Genomic DNA, 22,136 nt, shown 5'->3' with positions numbered 1-22,136 from the left:
TTTGACAACCGCTGCTGAAAGCATATTGAAACAAATAACTTCATTTTAAACACTTGTTTCAAAAGTAATATCGTTATATGCTTTAGCAGATTCGAACGATGTCACCTTTTTTAGATTGTAAAATTTTACTTGCATTTTGACACACATTTTCTAAAACCTACGTTACAAATATAGCACAAACTTTATAATCCACATTGTGCTGAAACCGTTTTGATTTTTCTATCGACTGTAGTTTACAAGATTTTACCGCTGTATATAAAGTATTATAAAAAGGAGTTTATATTTTTTTAACGAAAAAACAAGTTAAAATATATTTTGAAGGAGTTGAACGAACCGTAAATTTATTTTTTAATTTAATTTAAATGTGTTTTAAGTTTTAACCACAAAATTTACTCTCATTTTCTTCTAGAACTCTTCAGAAAAAATGAATTGCAAATTATGTTTTTTGACAATTAATTAATTTAAAAGCCTTAAGTAGTTCTAATCTGCAAATAAATGGAAATTAGTTTTAAAAAATATTTTTGTCATAAAAGATTGCGAATCATAGACAAAACAGTTTAAAAGTAATGCATTTCCAATATTTTGTTTTTAATACTTTGAAGTTTACATGTAGTTCAGTAAATATATGATAAATATTTACTAAACTACATGTAAACTTCAAACTATATATATGATTTATATAGTCACAATTTTCATTTTGTTTTTCAATTATACCTTCAAAATTTACTTAACATCTAATAAATAATATTTTTTTAATTTATTGTATATTTTTCAGTTTTTATGCTAATTTTAAATTTTTTAACAGCGGACATTGGTAAGCGGAACCTTTGTGAAATATTTTCGCAACTACCTGAAACATATCAGCCCGTCAAGAGTCAGTTTTATATAATTTTGTGTTATTGTAAATTATTTATTATTAGATTCAAATTAATAACATTTTATGATAGTAATTTTTTATAAACTACTTAGCACAAAGTTGGTTTTAAATGTGATGCAAATGTTTCCGATAGTTGAGAAATTAAAACTCACAAACATCAAAATAATAAATTAATAAAATATAGTAAATTTGATTTAACAGTTTTAACACTTTACTTTAAAATATTTATTACAAACCTTCATAAGATATCATAATGCAATTAATTTTTTTAATTTTTTAATTTATCATACAGAGTAATGAACACCCATTAATGTGCACTCCTTTAGTGTTGCATTCATTTATGCAGTGTCTCATAGAAGTTATTAAAATTACATGGGTTAAGTTCAAATCTTCTAACCCCAACTACGTTTCTCTAGAAGGTTAGTAAGCATATTACTATGTGCCGCAAACTAAATCATTTGTTGCAAAAGCCGTTTTGGTAAATATTTTAAAATAGTATCTTTAGCCTAGGTTTTTAAAAGATGTGTAAAAAGTAGTTAAAATCTCAAATTATATTTTAATTATTTCTATATAATAGTCAGCTTTTTTTTGATTATAAGGGCGTTTTCAATTAGATTTTTCTTTTCTGTAAGTGTCGATTCTGTAAGTGTCGATGTTTTATTAAAGATACTTTTATGTTGTTCCACTACTGTAGGTTAAGAGTATTTGTAACATATGTTTTTAAATCAACAGAAGCGTACATACCGACTGAGTTCTTTTACATGGACACAGTGGATTACTTCGAGCTTCAAAGAATAGGCGGACTCAAGTCTTATTTATTTAACGAACATAAAGGTACAGAGCTGTTTTTACTATATTCTTTGAATAAAACTTTATTCTTCAGTTGTTTAAAAAAAATTAAATGTAAAAAGATAAAAGGAATTTGATATTTTTATTAACTATTAAAAGCTATTGTTATGGATGTTTTAAAGTATTGCAAACCAAACATGAAATATATATTTTTCGACAATTTCAGTAAGCTATAGTTTAAAATGCGCTCTTAAAAAGCTTTTAGTCTTAAAAAAAAATACTTCTGTTTTTAACTCTCACGTGCAAATACAATTGTTAATGATGTAGAAAAAGATTGCAACAAAAAGGAGCCATTCAGTTTAGACGAATGTTTAAATACACAAGACTTATTAATTAAACTAAGTAATACTTTGTGCATATCTTGTTTAAAAGATTTCAACATACGGAAACAAACATGTGAACTTTCGTAATAAATTAATTTTAACGTTTTGTTATATATTAAAGTAACATACTTTTTCTTAATTTATAAAATAATTATCCTAATACTAATACAGTCTTTCTTGCAATTACTGGTAGTAAAACCACTGCCAAACTCTTATTTAGGAATAAGCCTAAAATTTTCGCATTGTTTATCTGAAACTCTTTAAATTTTTTAAATTGAGCAAAGTTATATAAGCTTATTTTAAAGTTTTTTTGAATACAATCTTTCTTAAAAAAGTTTGACTTTGAGTCACTGATAATAAAACTTTAGTAGATTACCTAAAGTAAATGGCTAGGATAACTTAGTGATCGAGTTTACCAAACTTGTCTACAACACATTATTGTTAATTAATTTTCGAGTTTAAAATGTATACTAAACTAATTAAGAAATTAAAAACTTAAACATGCTTGTAACTAAATACACTTTGTTAGAAGTATATATGCGTTGAATTTGAAACTCGACAACATTAAACCACAAATTTATAATAACTGTAGTTTTCAGAATTAGTCTGAAAATAATTAATATATGTTTTTTTTTTGCAATTGCACTTCTCGTATCTTATTAAAATAATAAATTCTCAGAAAACAAGTTTTTCTTGATATGTTTAACATTGTTTTAAAGTCAAACATTCAGTTTTTAATCAAATTACATCGAAATTAATTTAAATATATCATGGTTGTAATAAAAATAAGAATCCTGGAAAAACTTGGAAATTTAAACAATTTTTACATGTAAAATAATGGAATTGTGTATAGATATGAAAAACCTATCATCATATCCAAAAAAGAACTTCTGTGTATATTTTAAATTTATTTATTTTTAAACTTTTTTTTAGTAGCATTACAGTTTTTTTTTAATATTTTTATACTTTTTAAGACAGTTTTTTACCTTAAATCTAATTTTGTACTGAAAATAGACAAAAAAACTTGTACTTTATAAAACTTGCAAGAAATTCTAAAATCCTGGATTTTTTTCTTAAACCTTAAGAAATTCTGTTTTGTGTAAGTAGTTTTGTGAATTTATTTCTATACAGTACAGGGTTGCCACAAAACCTTGAATCCTGGGAAAATCTGGAATTTGACAATTTAAACTAAAAAGCCTGGAATTTGAGAAAGAAAAAAAAACCTGGAGTTTCAAACAATTTATACATGTTAAGTAGTAGAATTTTGATTTGACATAATAAATCTATCATATAGGTAAAAAAAAATTTCATCATCAATAATTTTTATAATAAAAATCAATTTAAAGTAGCTTTACTATATCTTTTTGTTTTTATATTATTAAACTAAAAAAAGACCCAAAAACGTGTACTTTTAAAAACCTGGAAGAAAGTTTGAAAATATGGAGGAAATTTGCTGAAAACCAGTGGCAACCCTGAGTATATGACTAACAACTAATATTAATAGCATCAGCTTGTTTTTAAATTACTGATTGTCTACAACAGGGTTTCCCAAAATGAGGGCTATGAGCAGTAAAGGGGCCACAGGGAGGGCTATGAGGTAATAATTTGAAACTTACACTAGATGTTCTAAAGATTAAAAAAAAAGTTCTTAGGTGTTTTTGTGGTAGTTTTTGACTAATCTTGGTACAAGGGGGCCATAGCTTTTATAATTTCTTTAAAGGGGGCCATTTGAAAAAAAGTTCGGGAAACCCTGGTCTACAACAAAGTCGTTTTCATGTAGTTAAGTTATATTTCAACTAAGGCTTAGAATATACTTTAAATTTTCTATCTTTTATAACTTATGTAATTCATTCAGACATTTAAAACTAATATTTCCTATCTCAAAATGTTCAACTATTTTTTGTACAACTGATGCATAAAAGTATCTGCAAGTTTCAAACATTACAACTTACGTAATTTAGACTTGTTGGCGCGCGAAGGCGTGATCGTTGGTAGGCGAACAACGGGGGGATTACCCGCGAGTGAAGAAGAATCGGGGTGGGAGAGCCAGGAACTGAGCAGGTTGATCGATGAACCTGACGTCAGCGGATCTTCGTCAATACTCGGAAACCAACCAGGTTGGTGATAAATATATGTTTTTGGCTGACTGCTTGGTATTCTCAATTTGATTAATTAGTTTTCTAAATTACAAATTGGTTCTTATTCATTTAGTTTGATGTTTAAATTGTTTGGTTTTTTTAATTCTTAGATTTTTTATATTTGTTATATATACTTGTTATGGATAATTTCTTAAATTATTTATTTAAAACAATTTTTCATTGTTTAGTAGAACTTAACTAGCTTTTAAATATTTATTGTGTGTCATATTTTGAAATGAACTCAACTCTAAGTTGTATAAGTGTTGTGAAGTTTTCCTTTTCAGCTGTTTTGTTTAACGGTCGAAGCAGAACTATATATATCATGTATGTTTTAAGTAGAAGTAGCTCATAAATAGTTAATTACGCTCATTTAATATAAAGCAATGTTTTTTGCAAAATACTTGTTAATTTCTGTTTATAACTTTATAAAAAAGAAAAAAAATAATAATAGTAATTTTAGCCTAAATAACTTTCTTAAATTTCCTTGTATAGTTTTAGTACTAGGGTTTCACTGCTCTCTCAAAGTTGTTAAAAGTTTGATAAAGAACTCTAGAAAGAAATCGTAATATTTGAGGTAGTTTTTTATTTCAAATTAGTATTTAGTTTCGTTTTAAACGTTTCGTTAAAGTTGTAAAAAATGAATAACTGGCAAGTTTTTTATTTAAAAAATTTATGCGTCATTGTTTTTTATTACAGATTTGTAGCTAATTATCTTTCACTATAAATTAGAAAAAAAAACAAGTTCAAGAACATTGAAGCTAATCTTTTTTTCAAACATTTTATTTATGCTTAGTTTAAAAGTAAAAACTCACTAAAAGTTTCCATATAATATTACTTTTTAAATTTAAATTAATTTTTGCTGTTGATCTACTTATTTAGATGTTTTAGAATTTATACAATACACAATGAATGAATTTAATTAGACTAACTTTAATTATTTTTAGAAATTTTTTCTAAGTACAACAGTTACAAAAAGCTATGTGGAACTACATTATAGATGTTATTCTAAAGAATTTAAACATTTTTTTTACATTTTCTTACCTTTGTTAAAAACAAGCATTAAACAGTACATAAAAGCGCAATGCATTAAAAACTCTTTGTGACGTCATATTTAAAAACTCCCAAGCTGATCGTTTCAACTATAGTTGTTATTAATTACAATTTAGTGGCAGGTTTGTATCTATTTTATACACTTCTAGACAATTAATTTGTACGGCCATATTTGAGCCGAGTTAACGATTCATACTTGTTAACATTCATCGTTTTGAACAAACTAAATAAGCTTTTAATTTAGCATTGTGTTAGGAAAAACATTCTTTGATTTAAATACGGTTTAATTGCAAATAAGAACGCTTTTTTCATAACAAATTGTTGTGCTATGCTTTCAAAGTTTAACTAATTTATTTTTTCAAAACAAAATAAATACTCACTAATTAAGCAAGCAAAATACGAGTAAAATAAAGAAACAATCAATAGAAAATTAATTAAATTAATAATAAAAACTAAAAACAATAGTCTATTTAAAAATGTTAAGTGTAGTTCTAGATCATTTACCGGGACCCAGTTGATAATTAAGTTTTGGTTCGAATTTTTTAATCATAACTTCCTCAGCTGCTTATAAACTACTTCGTTTTTTACAAAATTTAGTTACATCAAAACAGTTAGAAATATTATCGTAATTTTGAAAAAATGTACATTGTTCAGTATGAGAAAATACTGCAATACTTGTGGGCCTAGTGTGTTTTTAATTCTGAAAACAGTTGTTGCTCCGTTACTTAAATATGTTGGGTATCCAGGTCACCTAGACATTGAAACCTATAAACAAGGCTAACAACTTCTGTAAATTTTGTTAATGTATTTGTACACTCTAAATGAGAGAAAGCTTCTAACTTTTGTTATTCTGAAGGCTACTTTAATATCAATGCTATTTGTCTCAAACGTTTTTGTTATACTTCTGCTAAATTTTTCTGAAACCTTCAATGTAAGGTACTGTTAAATATTATAATTGAGCATAGTTGATAATAATTTAAAATAATTTTTTGTACAATTAATCAAAAAAAGCAACAACATATAAAAGTGTTATTTTGAAAGTTCGGAGTAAAAGTTTCCAAGACATTGTTGAATGCTTGTTACGAACAATTATTATAATAAAAAAATTAAAATTAAATTATATAAATTTTTAAATCCGATTAACAGAACTATGTTTTCTTATTTTTATGCATAGAACCACGTACTTCTAATTTTACATTTGGTATTTGTTGTGTTTTTTAAAAAACTGTTGCAACAAAGTTGTAATAGTTTTTGTTTCAGATTTAACAAAACTTCAGTTTTTTTTTTCTTTTTTGCTATACTTATATGTCATACTTTGAAATATTTTAACATAGTTTTTTTAAGGTATATATTGACAATGGTTTTTAACCTAAGATCAGGTCTAGTTTGACTTTAAAGCTTTTATGTCTTGGCTTTAATTTTTCACTTCGTTTATTAAAAACATTCAGATTGCAAAAACCGTTTAGTTTGTTACCTGGTTTGGTTTAACCTACCAATACCAAGTAAAAAATAAACCAGTAATAAACTTGCATTATTTTTGTTATCAATCAGCTCTTTCCGTGTTTAGTAATTTAAACAATATTGTTTATCAATAGAAATTAAGCATGTACTACTTTTTATATAATCAATTAAATCAATACCTGTGTTTTAGTTAAAGGCTATTTTTCATTATACTCTTAAAACAAATATTAAGTTTCTCTCAAAACATTTTAAAATCAAACGAATTGGGTTTTAAATGTTTTACAATCCATTTTCTTTTTATTTAGTTAATTTAACAACATCTTCACTCTCAGATGACAACTCGTTCACGCCGGTGCTGAGGCTGGCCAGGGTCTTGCTGCAGGGAGGGAAGAGCAAGGACAACTCTCTAGTGACTTGCAGCAGCAGCAAGGTGTCGAACATCAACGACGTCATGAAACCCGCCCTGCTTGAGCTCGTCGACGGGTGCATGCTGCTGTACACTTCCTCCATACAAACCCACATGGACAAGGTTTCAAGTAGAAAATTAAAAGTCGTGTTAAAAAAATTTTTGTTTGATTTGTTTTTTGAGTTTGGAAAATGTCGAGTTCTATTTTAAAATATAGGTTTACAAATATTTGTTTAGACATTTCTAATCTTGAAACTGCAGCAAATATAACTAATACTATAAAAAGAAAATAATAAATTTTAAATACGATAAGTTTTTTAAATGAAATATTTTTCAACAGATAAACAATGTGAAGACGAAAATCAGTGAAAACCAAACGACGTTAAAAAAAATTGAATCTAAACTTAAAATGTGCAATCCACTAGAGGTAATTTTTTAATTGATTTTAAACTTTTTAGTAATGAACTTAAATTAAGCCCTAAATTAACTTTTGTACTTTGATTATTGTTTAATCATTTTAATAATATCTTTTCACTGACATTTATATAACACTAATTATATAACAGAGCCAGTTCGTGCGTGAAAGCATTGAGCACTCCAAAGAAATAATACAAAACAATTTGAACGAACTTGTCAAAAATTATCTGTGGTTGGCAGCCTCCGTCTATGCCAAAGTTTGTTGAATCTTAACTTTTTACTTAAAAACTACTGATTAAAAGTTTTAAAATAACTTATAGTTAATTGAGTCTATTATACGCTGTTGTCATTGTATGTTTAGACGTCAGTTTTAACATAATGCACAATTTGGTATGCTATCAAAATACATCCGATTTTTTTTCTTTATTTATTGATTTATTTTATATGTTTTTTGCATTTTATTTAATTTCTTATTTATTTATTTTTCATTATCACTCTTACCCTTAACCCTTCCCTTGATTTCGTTAGCGGTTCTCGAATTTGATCGCGGATGGATTTTGATCGTGGGTGGACTTTGAATCTGTCCCGTGCAATTTAATTAAAAATTAAGAATAAACTGAAATATGGTGGATGTTTGTGGTTGTCGAGACTGTGTGAAAAATATTAATAAAAATTATTTTATATGTTCCATGCATATGATGGTGACCATTTTAAATGGAATTTGTGGCTTTTTTTTTTGGTAAATCGTGAAAATTCTATGAGTTGCTTTATAAGCTAAGAAATTGTATGTAAAAGTTAAGTATTTGGTAGAGTAGATATATAGCTATTAGTTGTACTATAGTTTTATCAACTACATATAAATTACTGAAAGAAAGATTTGTACAGGGTTGCCACTTTACCTGGAAACCTTGAAAAACCTGGAATTTGACAATTTAGGCAAAAATAACCTGGAAAAACCTGGAATTTGAGAAATTTTGAAAAAAAACCTGGAATTTTTAATAATTTTAACAATTTCAGTAGTAAAATTTTTGATTTGACACAAAAAATCTATCATATAATTAAGATTTTTTGTCATCATCAAAAAATGTTTTTATTAAAAGACACATTTTTAGTAACTTTACAGTACCTTTTCAATGTTTTTATACTATCTAACACAGTTTCTTCATATAAATTAATTTAAAACTAAAAATAGACCCAAAAATGTGAACTTTTAAAAACCTGGAAGAAATTTGGAAAACCTGGAAAAAAAATTGAAAAAACGAGTGGCAACTCTGTTTGTATCGAACTTATATTCGTTTCAAAAGTTATATATATATGCAATTTTATATATATTATCTGTTATATTATTTATGAAATATTAGTTGTTGTATTTAATAACAGAGTAATTTTTGGGATACTTAAAGTAATAAAGAAGTTGAATAATTTAATTTTTATGATGTAATAAAGTAACCCATTTTAATTCTCAGAAATTTAATTTTTTGAAGAGGTTTTGTTAATTTTTTTCAAATTTTCAAAATATACTTTTCAATTAAATACTAACATCAACCACTTTTCTCAATAGGAATCCCAGCAGAATTTGTATTGGATGTTCCAATTAATTTTGAAAACAGTTCACATGGCGTCCAACAGAGGAGAACTTTTCAAGTTCGCTCCGGAGTTTTACATTAGCGGAACATCTAAGTTTGTTCTTGTTCATGTACATTTGATTATTATGATAATGTTAGTTTACTTGTTCGATATTTTTAGTTTTCAAACTGCTTATCAAGCACAAAGACTGCAAATTACTTTTTTAAAAGGCTTTTTGATTGATACTTTACTTTGATACTTACTTGTTAATCAAATTATACTAGTATGCTAGTATACACATGTATGTATTACTCAATATAAAATATATTGATAAAAAAGTATTCAATGTAATCATCAGAGTGTACAAGTGTTTGAGGGAGTACATGTCGGTATGCAATCCGTTCAACAAATCTTCGGATCTTCCCAACTTCCAACCAACACTCCACTCTTTCGTCAAATTCCTCAGCAAGTTTCACTGCGACCACAGGATCATAAACCACGGTTTGATTTGTTTAATTGTTTTTTGTTGAACAATTACTGTTAAAAAATTTGAAGATTTGCAGTTAGCGCTTGTTGTAGCAATGCATATCAGCTTTGTGATTTTGAGTTATTGATGCTATAAAATAAGTATATTTATAGTATTTAAAAAAAAGATTTTGTAACTCTTAAAGTTTTTAATGATTTCATCACAGATTTAATGTAAAAACAATGTTTTTTATTATAAATGTTTTTTTGATACAATGCTAGCAACTGGTATTTATAGTTTAAATAAAAAACAGACGTGAAGACTTCACTTGCAAACACGATAGCAACATTTGTAACTTACCCTGAGCAGCTTGAAATTGTTGAATCGTTATCTCAACCAGAGTTAGTTTTGAAACTATAGAATATATTTTTAAATAAAAGGTAGTTTATATTGAAATACTACTTACATGCTGTTTTATATTTATTTTAGATCTTAAAAATGGTATGAGTTTTAGTTTTTATTGCGGAAAACGTCTTTTTCAAGTATTCACTGAAATAAAGTTCTACTTTATGTTTTGAAATGTTCATGTTTTAATAAACTTTACACAATAATAATTTAAATATAATAACTTTATTACACAATAATATAGAAACAAAAAAATATATCATATGCTTTTTCAAACCGCAGCTCAATTTTTTTACACATTTCAGTCTTCTTTTAATTAACATGCAATTTTTTTGACCTTGAAAATAAAAACCAACGTTGTAACATTATTTTGTTCACTAGATTGCAGTCGTTTGTCAAGAACATGATGTATGCTTACGACGAAGACAAGCCTTGGACGAGCGTCGGACACAGAATACTCGCCACACTGTGGAGGGTGAGATTTGTTTTATATGTTTTTAATACTTTGATAAGGCAAGAAACTGTTTCCAGAGTCAAAAGTTTCTAGTGACGTCGTTTGTTATAAAACGCAAGTGCAAAGTTTAAAATAAGTGTTTTTAATAAAGGGTACGGAAAACAATCGAAGTACTAAAATCTGGTTTTCATTTTTAATTTGGATGGTGTTATGAATATTTTTATAGAATATCAATTAGTTGGAATAAGTTTAAAAACTGTGATAAAATATGCGATATAAAAAATTGACAAGAAACTATTTGAATCATTAAAAGTTTCTTGTGACCTGATTATTTATAAATGACAAGCTTAAGGATTTTCGAAGAACATTGCTAATCCGGTTATATAAGGTTTTGTTTGTTATTATGGTTTGGTTAGACTTTGACTGGAGATAGACAAAAACTTGTTTTTTTTTATATCATACCTCTTTTAAACTGTATAATGGATAATATTAAACGCACACTGAATTTTTCGTTAATTTAATGTGTGCTAATTTTTTACCAAGAACCAAACAATCAAAACTGACAAAAAATAAATTAAAATAACCTTTGATATAGTTTAAAATATCTTAGCAAAAACAAATCAAACCGTATTTTTAATAAGTTGCTTTCAGTTCGGGCTTTTAAGTTTTTTCAGTGAACATATAAATTCTAGCTGATGTAATTAAACCTACTTCTCGGCTGAAATTGGCGGGATTGCTGAGGAACCGGATCAGCAGGGCCTGATAAGCGAGAATACTCATCGTATTAAAATAATACTCTGTACCTTAAATACAGATTTCTTATAATATACAACAGTAGTCTTCACGGTAATTGAAATATTTTCACTCTAAACTTGAAGAAAAAAATCAATGCACCCCAAGCTCAAAACTTCCTGAGACCTTTTTTTTATCAGAAACTTGAGAATATCTCGTGTTAATTTTAAGATTTTTTCAGAATATAAATTTTATCGGATACTTAATGTAAATTTGAAAACGTATTACCCAAATGAGGCCTTTGGTTCAAGGAACATTTCAAGAAATTATCTTGAAGTTTATACTTTAAACTTTCAAATACATGTTGTTATTAATCATATAGAAGAATTTATATTTCTTTCCAATGTCGTTTAATCATTTTCGAGATTTAAAATCGTTATGTAAAAATGCTCTTCAAACATAAAACTAAACAAAGTTTTAAATTAGTATGTACTTGATGCTTGGTTTGTAAGTTTAAACTAATAAGTTTTTTATACCTCAGTTTAATACTGGTTTAACGTCAAAAGACGTCATTTTATACAAATCATAACTGTAAGTTTTCACTGTAGTGTATTATAAATATAAAGCTATATGGATTTTATTTTGTGAATAAACTTAGCATTTTTGTTTCTAATTTACAACGATATAACCATGCCGTAAGTGAACACCAATAAGCAGAAAGATGATCAGTATTAAGCCCATTTAACATTGGACTGATTTTTTTTTTTATTAAATTTTTCAAATATTATGTTTGCAAATTTTTTTTCACCAAATATTTTAAAGTAATTTTACAAAGTCTAGGGCCTAAGAAGTTAAAATAAAGTACAATTAGGCTATACTTAATAGACTTTAAACCTTGCTACCATTTAATTTTTAACGTTAAAAAAAAAAGACTGTTAATTTAAAAAATTTCTCCTACAGTTTTTAAGAAATAACTTTTTTACTCTGACCTTTATAAACTAATAAACAATTTTTTTTAAACAATTTTTTGACATTTTAATAAAAAGTCATTAAAAATTTGATTTATACATAGAAGCTATTTTATTTTAGTTTATATAAGTTTTTTTAATTATCTTCTAAAATTTTTATTAAATATTACACAGGATTAACCGCTCATAACCATCGGACATACTTAGTTTAAAGTTAGCAGTAAAGTACCTCACAATGTTGTTCTTTTTTTTTTTTGTGAAATTATGTAGTATTTTATTAAAAATTTTCATCTAAAGTTTCTAAAATCCTACCAATAAAACTTTATAGAAAACTAAAAGTATTTTCTAGTTTTTAGTAAAAATTATTTAAATTAAGAAAATTAACAAATAAAAACAATGGTTTTAACAGCTATATTTGTTACCAAATTAATATACAATACAACCTTGGTTTTAAATTATATAAAGCACTAAAACTTTTGAAATGATGTTGTTGTAAAATTTACATTTGAATTAAGAACTTACAGTTTGTGTTTCAAGCTATTTTCCTTTTTCATGTCCTTAAGTTTATTCACTAGAAAAGTAGTGAAACGACATTTCCTTTAGTTTAGCTTATCATAAAATTTAGTTTATGTTTATTCAAATAAATTTAGATGAGAAGATTTAATTTTTTTTTTTAACAATGCAATGAAAAGTTTCCCAAGTAATAAAATATGACAATCTTTAAATTTGCTTCATTTTATTAAACTCTAGTTTTTTTTTAAATTTTATTAACAAAACAATGTTTCACTCGTTTGAAATAAATCAAATGAGATCATCAGTTGAATATAAAAACTGTAAAAAAAATTATATAAAAGTGCAAGAAGACATTAGGCTATGCTTGAAATAAAACTTGCATTTATGTGTAAAAAAACAAACAAAATAAATCTTTTAGTTTATAACTATCAATCTAGGAAAATATAAACTATGTAATTGAAAACATTTTATTAAAAGCTAAAAAGTTGTTATGAGTTAACACTTGATTTTTTGATATTTATTTGCAGGGAAGCGGCTTCGCAATGCGGTACGACCATCCACCTTACGTTAAAAAAGTCAGAACTCTTCTGGTCAGAGACAGAGGTTTGTACGATCATATTTAAATTAAGATATTTTTATAGTTTTACTTTTTTTATCGATTGTAACAAAATGTTATTTAAACAGTTTTGTTGTTTTTATGTTTACTACTCTTGATATTTGTTTTATGATATAATTTTCCTAATTTTTTTAATAAACAAAGAATTGCTAAATGAGATCATTTTATAAACAAGTCTTATCTATATAGTTTGAGGAATACTGCTATAAACAGTTCCGTGTTTTTATTAGTAAAATGTTTCAAATTGTTTTTATTTTCATCAGACCCGTTCGTACCATCGACGATACTGAAGGCAATAAAGCACATGCTGGAAAGTGAAAAGGAGCTGAGCAGCAAGTTTGTTCATTCAATACTCGAACACCTCAACTGGAGCTTCTCTGAATTCTTAACACAACTCCAAGAAGTTTGCGATTTGCTAATAATAAACAACTTAAGTATTATTTTAACGATTTTTTGTATATTTATTTGTTTTTTAATCTCTCAAATGTTTCACGCTTTATAATGTTTACAAAAAATCTAGAAACATATAACAACATATTTATGTCAAAAATTTTATTTATTTTAAATAAACAATTTTTCAAATTTTCTAGTTTTTAAGAAAATATTGATTTTTTTTTTCAATTTCACAACTTTCAGGTGCAGAACCAGACGTCAAGGTCGGGGTGGGAGTCGAACTCGGGACTTCTGGCCTCGCTGGACGCCACAGCACTGAGGCAGCTGCGGATAGTGGACATGCTGTTCGAACTTACCGTGGCATTATTGAGGGTTCTGGAGCTGACTGCTTCACTTGCCCCGTCCGTGTACCTCGACTGGGAAGGCAGGGAAAATTCAGTGATACTCCTCAATCAACTCTCGCAGGTTGTTTGATAAACGAACTTTTAATAAATTTGAATAGTATATATACTTTTTGAGTTATGTGCGTTTTAATTTTGTTTTTAAAAATTTTAATTGAAGCTTTTTGTCGAAAATACTATCAGTAGGTTTATTTGAAGTTTTATTTTATGCCCAAAAATTGTTTTATTTTTTTAGACTTTTTGTCACTAATATTTATTAAAAACGATATTGTTATACAATTATACAGCAACTAAACGTAACTTACCTTAACAGAGTGTGAACCAAATATTGTGCAGAGTTACAGCCAAAAACAATTTGTTTGAAAAAATTGTATCCGAAAGACAACCAGGTAGACTTTTTTTTAAGTTTTGAAGTACAACTTACATTTGATCTTTTACTTGTGTTTGCTATTAAAGAATTAATTTTTATTAATCTTTAAAATACTTGCATATAATATAAAACAATGAAATACCCTAAAATGTTCTTATAATATGAGTAATAAAAATAAACTTTGTAAAAACTGTTAGAATTTGTTTTTGGCAAAATATTTTAATTTTTTTAACTATGCTCATTTTTCTTTTTTTTATCATATTTTTTTAGTAATTCAATTTTAAATATCTTAAGCTTTTCAAAAATTTGAATAATATAAACTTAGTAATGTGTTTAGAAAAATTATAATCCTTAGTTAACTTGTAATTTGATGAGTATTTAGTATTATAATTAGTAGTGAGTAAGTAAGTTATCTTTTATTTCACAAACTTTTTTTTTTCATAAGTAGTTTAGATATAATTTTAATATGTAATTCTACAATTTTTTTGTTATTTAAGTGTAGATATCAGTATTTTGTTGTGATGTAACTTCACGTTTATATATAACTACTGTTATGTAGAGTTACTTATTTTTAATGACATTTGCAAGTAAATATTTGAAAAAATAACAACTTAGTATATACTTTATAGGACTCAGTACAGTGCAACACTACCCATTAATGACCGGAACTTCAGGCATATTACTGGCGCTTGTAAATCAGCAAAATCCACAATGGTTAGTTTTTCCTGAGAAATTGAGCAGTTTGTATAACTTGGTAAAAAATTATAAAATGCTTACTTTTTAAGTCTTTATAAATTTGTGTGTAATACCTAGTTTTCTAATTTAGTTCTTTTACCAATTTTACAAACTTTTAATCGTTTTGTGTATTAATGATTGAGCTTATTATGTTTACCATTTCATGCATTCGACTTTTAACTTTACTTCAATTAACATTACAATTAAAAAAATATTACCCTTGCATTTAACAACTTGGTTTCTGTATTTATCAATACGGGATTATTTTTTGCATTTATTGTGTTTCTGTGTTTAAAAATTTCTAAACTTTCAGAAAAAACTAAAATACATATTAAAATCAATATGAGAATCTGTTTTTCAAATTGACAAACGTCTAAGATATCTAAGAGATAAATATTGAAGGTTTTATAAAAAGTTCTGGTCGATAGTGTTCGACAAATTAAATTGGAGCTAAATATTTATCTAATTATATATAAAAAACTAATTTATACAGCTGTTTCATACATAAAATATAAAGTTTCATGTACTCCTCAGTAAGCTACAGTTTACTATAATAGTAAACAGAAATTTATATTTTTAAATTTTTTATAATAATTGTGACGTAGTAATGATACAGTTTATTGTACAGTTAGCTGAATTTGAAAATAATACGCTGTGATTGTTAATTTATGCTTTTTAGGAAAGTTTAGAAAGATTATTTTAGAAAAATGTTTTAAGCAATTAAAAAAAAATTTCTGGACTGTTGGAAAAATGTTATAAAATATTCGTGTTTGCCGCTTAAATTTTGTTTTATTTTAATATTTAGTTGGTTCTAATTTTGTTAAAAAAAAATTTTTGATAATGGATACATATGTTTTGTCTTTCGCTTTTATTGTTTAGTGTTACGTTCTTATCTGATTTTTTTTAAGATAAATATTTTTTATATAAAAAACAACTAATCAACTAACAATTCGAAGAATAGCTTGTTTTATAACAAATAAATTTATTAGTCTCTCAATCATAGGAGAGACAGGGCGATGAGGAAGATAACTTCGGAGGGATCTTTCGACATGAAGCAGATCAACTTCTTGTTGGGAAGATCTTCAGAAGATGATGCGGACGAGGAAAATTTCGTGAGAGGGAAAGTCGTGCCCTACACCACAAGCAGGTCGAAGAAGTTCAAAACTCTCTCAGAATGTTGGTTTATTACTTTGAACTAAGTAGAAAATTAAGGTTGCTTTTTGCCTGGTTGAATAGTTTTTAAATAGGTAGTTTATTTGGTGCTAACGTTTAAGACTTTTTAGAAATTTTTGTAAATGTTTTGTTCACAGCCAGATGATGATATGAAAGAAACGGCATTGTTTTTCATTATTTTTTTCAACTTAATTTTTATTTTGTTCAACCTGGATTGACTAAATTATAAAATTTTGCACATTCCAAAAGTAATTCTTGCTCAGTTAACCTTAACTCTAATAATATATTAATAAGTAGGATTTTTTTTTCAATGAGGTTATGTTTATTAACTAAATTCATATTTTTTTGTAGATAAAGTTTTTGCTTTATTGTAATTTACAAAAAAAAGTTCAAAGTTAAAGTTGCTGAACATTGTGAACAGACGAGGAAGTTTGCGACAGGGAATTGTTGGAGTTGCGAGCGACGATCAGCAACCTTCACAAGGATCATGCGAAGTACAAGCAGGAGATGGAGGATAATGATGAACAAATTGATGAAGAGTTGCTGTGTCCGATCTGCTACGGAAACAAGATCGACTGCCAGTTTTTACCCTGCAAACATCGCACCTGCAAGTCAGTACATGCTGTTTACGTATTAAAATAAGTTTATATGTATATATTGGTTAAGGCTTAATTAAATTATTTTATTTGAGCACGAGTCACTAAGAGTGGTATTTTTTAAAGTTTTAAAAAAAAATCTTTTTAAATAAAGTATAGATTTGTAGGACTCTTAATGTTTATAATTTTTTAATTGCTTTTAAAGCTACAATAAAATAAAAATAATATAGCTGCTTATTGTGCAAAATTTTAATGCACCTACTTATTTACATTCGTTTTTTTTTATAAACTCGAATACACCGTTTTGTTTGAACGAAATTCAAAAAAAAAAATCTTTGGAATATGCATTTTTCTCCAATCTAGTTTCATCTTTGTAACAACAAAACATAACAACAGGACGTGCATACGTCAGCACCTGATGACATCACGCGAGTGCTTCTTCTGCAAATGCCCCGTCGACTCTATCGAGGATTTGCCCGACGAGCTGTAAATTTTGTAACCGCTAGGTGGCAATATGTGACGGGATGACATATGTTTGTGGATTGGAGCCAAAATGTTACTGTAGAGGCCGCGTTACTTGTTTACAAACTTTGAAGTTTAAAAGTTGTTTTAGGAAAACTATATCCATTGTATAGCTTTTGTAAGTTTTAATCAAAATTTTCAACCATTTTACTCAAATAAATTTAAATGAAGTTTATAAAACATACATGTTGGAAATTAAACAGATAAACTTGGTATCAAACTTATTATGCAATAGTTAGATTACAAGTATAACTAAACTGTACTATTCAAATAGTAGTTTTATTCAACTTTAAAATTTTTTTTACTAGTAAATAGTTTTTTTTTGATATGCATAAGTTCAATAAATACTTTTATTTATCACAACAGTGTTTATTTTAGTCTTACAAACTATTCTAGTTGCTCTCTTTTACTGTTTTATTTTAACTTAATCATCATATTCATATGTACGTCTCTGTTTTTTAGAGTATAAACTTAATTTGAACTTTTACCATATATTTTAATTTTTGTTTACTTTGATTCTTTTTGATGAAACTAATAAATTCCGCATTTTAACAATGACTTATTTATGTGTTCTAGCTACTCTTTAACTATTTTTCCATTCAAGCAGGTCAAGTTGTAGTTGTTTAGAAAAATACCATTAGAGCTAAGCATAGTTTTTTTTTTGTTTAGCTAGTTCATATAATTTGTTTCTGGTTTGTTTTATGCTATCGATATTAGTAACAAACAACCATATAATTTTTGGGCTTACAATAACTTATATGATTAAAAGACTATTTGCAAAAAATTTCTACTAAAGTTTCAAAATTAGAGTATGGTCATTTCAAATATCACGATTTTACCGTTTACAGCCTTTACCTTTTAACTGGCAAAGCATTTCACCAAGGTTTTTTGTTTTACTAACATGTAAACTATTTAGGTGACATTAAACGTTTTTATCCTCACAACCTGTAACTAAATGTCTTTTAGCGCCCAAAACTTTCCAATAATAAAATAAACTTTAAGACGTTTTTTCTACTGTACAGTGTAGAGCTGTAAAATCTTTCTAAAAAACTAGTATATTTAATTACCGAGCCAAATACTGTTTAGCAACGGTTAGAAATGTTTCAAGTCTCAAATATTAATAGAAAAATATTTATGTTTATTTATTTTATTCGATGATCTACCAGGTCCATAAAAATTGTATCCGGCCGGATCAGGATCTAATTCTAATATTAGATCCAGACGGCTCTTATAAAGTCTCAACTTTGAAAAGAAATTCGTAACGTCTGGTATAAGTTTCAAAATTACAAAACTAAATAAACCAACGCACATTTGAAAGAAAAACGCCGGTATAAATAATTTAACAAATATAATAAAACTGTTAAGTGTAAATTTACACAAGCTTAAACTGTAAGTATATTAAAATATAATAAATTAAGTTGAGATTTTAATAAAATACAAACTCTATTTTGTAGACTGTGTAAGCTAAGAAATTTTATATGATAAAAAGTATAACTACAACTTTTAACTTTATAATTTATACTCGTCAAACAAAGAGATTTTCTAGATAAAAGTATTGTATTAATCAAATTGAGTTTATTTTATCAATTATTCATTCAACACCCATAAAGTTTAATTTTTCTTAAATCTAAATGTAATAGAATATAAATTGAATTTCCAGTCTAATATATAGCTTTCATAAAGAAGTTAGAACGTAACTACAACTTGAATATATTCACCTTACTAGCTTGGTATGATAATAATTGCACAGGTCAACTGAAAATTGTTTTTTAAGGTTTTAAATTGACAACGTGAATGAACCTTTAATGTTTTGATTTAGTTACTTTGAATTTTTTTTTTTTTGAACTTCAAATACTTTATAACTACATTGTTAAATTGTGTGTTGTAAATCATATCTTTTGCTATAAATTTAACGAGTTTGTCAATGGTTTTTGGAATAAGCACTACAATTATGTACGATAATAGCTAACAATCTTAAAGTTAGTTATATTTGCTAGAATATTTATTAAGCATTTATGAAAAAGTTATAATAATTGTTAAAGACCCAGCATCAAGTAACTTATTAGAATTTTTAAAACAAAATCTTAAAATAGTTTTAATGACAGTTATTAAATTTTGATTTAAATATGTATTTTGCATTTTAATAAGTAGTATTTTGTTTCTTTTACTTAATATATAGTATACGATTACATTTTAGTTACTTTTTATTTTAATTATTTAATAATATTTCTTTTCAGGCTTTTGAAAGCAGTTCTAACATTGTTGAAAAAAATATATAACAGTTTTATAATCCATTTATCCAGTTATTTGTATACTTTTGTATGAACAGCTTGATTTTTTACATTCAATACTTGCTTGTCCATTATAAAGTTTTTGTCTATGTACCATATATTGATATTTATACAATAGTACTCATCTTTTTTCGTTTCACAATTTATGGTAAAAATCTCAAACTTGTCAAGTCGATTTTAAAAGTTTTATAAATTTCCCTTATTACCAAAGAATTTGCTTTAACTTCAAAGGGTTGTAAGATGCGGATGTTGGTATACTTAATTTATTGATACCACTTATCATAATTAAATCATACCTTACTTAATTTCTATTTTATAATTACTACATTCTACTTTATGCAATTCAAACAGTTTTAGCATTGAACCTATTGTAAAAAGAACAACAAAAAAACTACTATAAAAGGCTCCATTGACAAAATATAAGTTATTTTTAGAAACATCTTAAAACAAAAGAAACTTGAAAACAATTTTATTTTACGTGAAAAATACTTTATATAATGTGAACTATAAAATGTTCAAAGAAACATGTTGTAAAATTTTAAAACAATGTTCTAAAACAATTAAATATTGGTCAAATAATAATTTTAAAATTTAAATCATTTAAATACATATACATGCAGTTATATCTATACAATATGTGTCTTATTCTCAGTCTCTAGGTCAACAACATTGACAACAAAAGATGTAAAACAATTGTTCAATATTACGCTTGACTGCAAGTCGGACTGCAACTTAAATAAGTGGTTGTTTGATAGATAATTTCATATATAGTTATCTTGTTAACTGGCTATAGGTATTCGAAATTCAAATAAAAAAATAAGTAAAACATATCCTGGTGTATGACTCGATAAACGAAAGGTTTTTTCGTACACCAGGTCCTTGGACCAAATATTTGAGCGCTTTTTTTTTCGTTCAATAAACAATATAAAACACAGTAGTTTAATTACAAGGTTTTTCCCACTGTACTGTACAAGTAAAAATTTAATCTTCTAAGTGTAGTTTTTTTAGTAAAAAACATTCTATTCAATGACTCGAACCTGGATCGCTGGCACAGAATTCACAATCTGCTAGTTCGAAATTACGCATATGAGGCCGCTATGTAAATTTTTTTTTTAGTATAACTTTTAAATTCTTATGCTTATAAGTCCGTTAGTTTATTGAATAGCATAAGTTTTAAGATATCCTTTAAAAGCTAAGATTATCAGCTTTGTTTAAAGGTTTTAAGTATTTTTTAAATGTAACTTTTAGTAAAAAAAGCACTTTCTGTCTCTTTTTAAACTCCAGTTGCTAATTATTTTTTACATTCAAACAAGTTGTTACGGGACTTTTGTTTTTACCAACTCTGATACAAAAGATCTAACAACAATTTTTTTTTTGCACAGCAGTATATTAAAGTGTAAACTACAAAATGATTTTTATTGGATATAAGTTCTGTTTTCTTGGACTATGAATGCATGAAAAGTAGGAATAATCTCGATTTAACTGAAGTGAAGAACATAATTCGTCAATTACCTTCAGTTTCAATTTAATCAATAGCCTACAAGTACATAAAGCAAACAAAAAAACACTCATTTACTTAACTTATCTTGTTGTAATTTTTGTTGATAAACGATTTACGCTTACTTTTGTTTTTATAAAAAGTGTAAAAGTTTAAAACTAATTATGTATACAAATTTAAGAAGTAACTTAAGCATAAAAGTAAAAAGAAAGAAGATTTAATTGTTAAGGCTAGTTAAATGTCTTGTATTTTTCAAAGAAGTGTAATACTAGTAAGCTAGTTAGACTAAATTATATTGGTATGAAATATTTTTGAAAGTTTACAATTTTAAAAACACTTGTATATTTACTAAGAAAAAGTAATTGTTTTTAGACTATATAACGTTAGTTCATACCAAAGTTAAAATGTACTGAAAATCAACAAAATGTGCTGCTAAGTATTTTTAAGTTTAATTTCACTTTGACGTTAAATTTCACGTACAAAATAGTTTGTTTGATCAAATTTGAAAATTAAAAAAGGATATAATGAGCTAAAAAAAATTATGTTGTTTTATTCGTAACTTTTTTTAATCTACATAAACCCACTGTAAATGAAGATTAAATTGATAAAATATTAATAGCTTTAATACATAGTATAAAATAGTAAAAATTTATAGCACAAAAGATTTAGAAACCGAGATTTTTCTTTAATTTTTATTACTAACTAGTGGAACAAAAAGTTACTGAAATCAAATTGAAATAGTTTAAAGGCAGTTTTTTCAATTTAACAGTCTTTAAATCAGCGTTTTTTACATGTGACAGAAAAGAGTTGTCAGAATTTCAGATGTAAACAATTGTGATAACTAAAAACTAAGTTTGTTTAAACTTGAATTAAAGCTCTGGTAGTTTGCAGCAATATAATCAAACACAATTGCCGA

General features: G+C 26.3%; 1 protein-coding gene across 2 annotated transcripts in view; it reads left to right on the top strand.

Moving 5' to 3' along the window:
- The window catches only part of LOC145837257 (E3 ubiquitin-protein ligase RNF123-like), a 32,391-nt gene extending 14,482 nt beyond the window's left edge, over window positions 1-17,909 (top strand). For both annotated transcript variants that reach the window (XM_082945054.1, XM_082945055.1), the window contains exons 15-33: window positions 806-874; window positions 1,170-1,296; window positions 1,610-1,711; window positions 4,011-4,166; window positions 7,031-7,227; window positions 7,445-7,531; window positions 7,671-7,778; window positions 9,083-9,201; window positions 9,446-9,588; window positions 9,867-9,954; window positions 10,340-10,433; window positions 13,153-13,228; window positions 13,505-13,644; window positions 13,878-14,099; window positions 14,349-14,424; window positions 15,035-15,119; window positions 16,144-16,316; window positions 16,735-16,924; window positions 17,306-17,909. In XM_082945054.1, coding sequence (XP_082801180.1) covers window positions 806-874; window positions 1,170-1,296; window positions 1,610-1,711; window positions 4,011-4,166; window positions 7,031-7,227; window positions 7,445-7,531; window positions 7,671-7,778; window positions 9,083-9,201; window positions 9,446-9,588; window positions 9,867-9,954; window positions 10,340-10,433; window positions 13,153-13,228; window positions 13,505-13,644; window positions 13,878-14,099; window positions 14,349-14,424; window positions 15,035-15,119; window positions 16,144-16,316; window positions 16,735-16,924; window positions 17,306-17,399 — 2,346 coding nt within the window. In that variant the 3' untranslated portion in view covers window positions 17,400-17,909. The remainder of the gene's footprint in view (window positions 1-805; window positions 875-1,169; window positions 1,297-1,609; window positions 1,712-4,010; window positions 4,167-7,030; window positions 7,228-7,444; window positions 7,532-7,670; window positions 7,779-9,082; window positions 9,202-9,445; window positions 9,589-9,866; window positions 9,955-10,339; window positions 10,434-13,152; window positions 13,229-13,504; window positions 13,645-13,877; window positions 14,100-14,348; window positions 14,425-15,034; window positions 15,120-16,143; window positions 16,317-16,734; window positions 16,925-17,305) is intronic.
- Window positions 17,910-22,136: the final 4,227 nt, after the last annotated feature.

Source organism: Thalia democratica, chromosome 5 (assembly GCF_965202585.1).
Source record: "Thalia democratica chromosome 5, ktThaDemo2.hap1.1, whole genome shotgun sequence".
NCBI lineage: Eukaryota > Metazoa > Chordata > Thaliacea > Salpida > Salpidae > Thalia > Thalia democratica.
The sequence above is the reverse complement of the archived record's forward strand: the minus strand, read 5'-3'. Positions and strand labels throughout refer to the sequence as shown.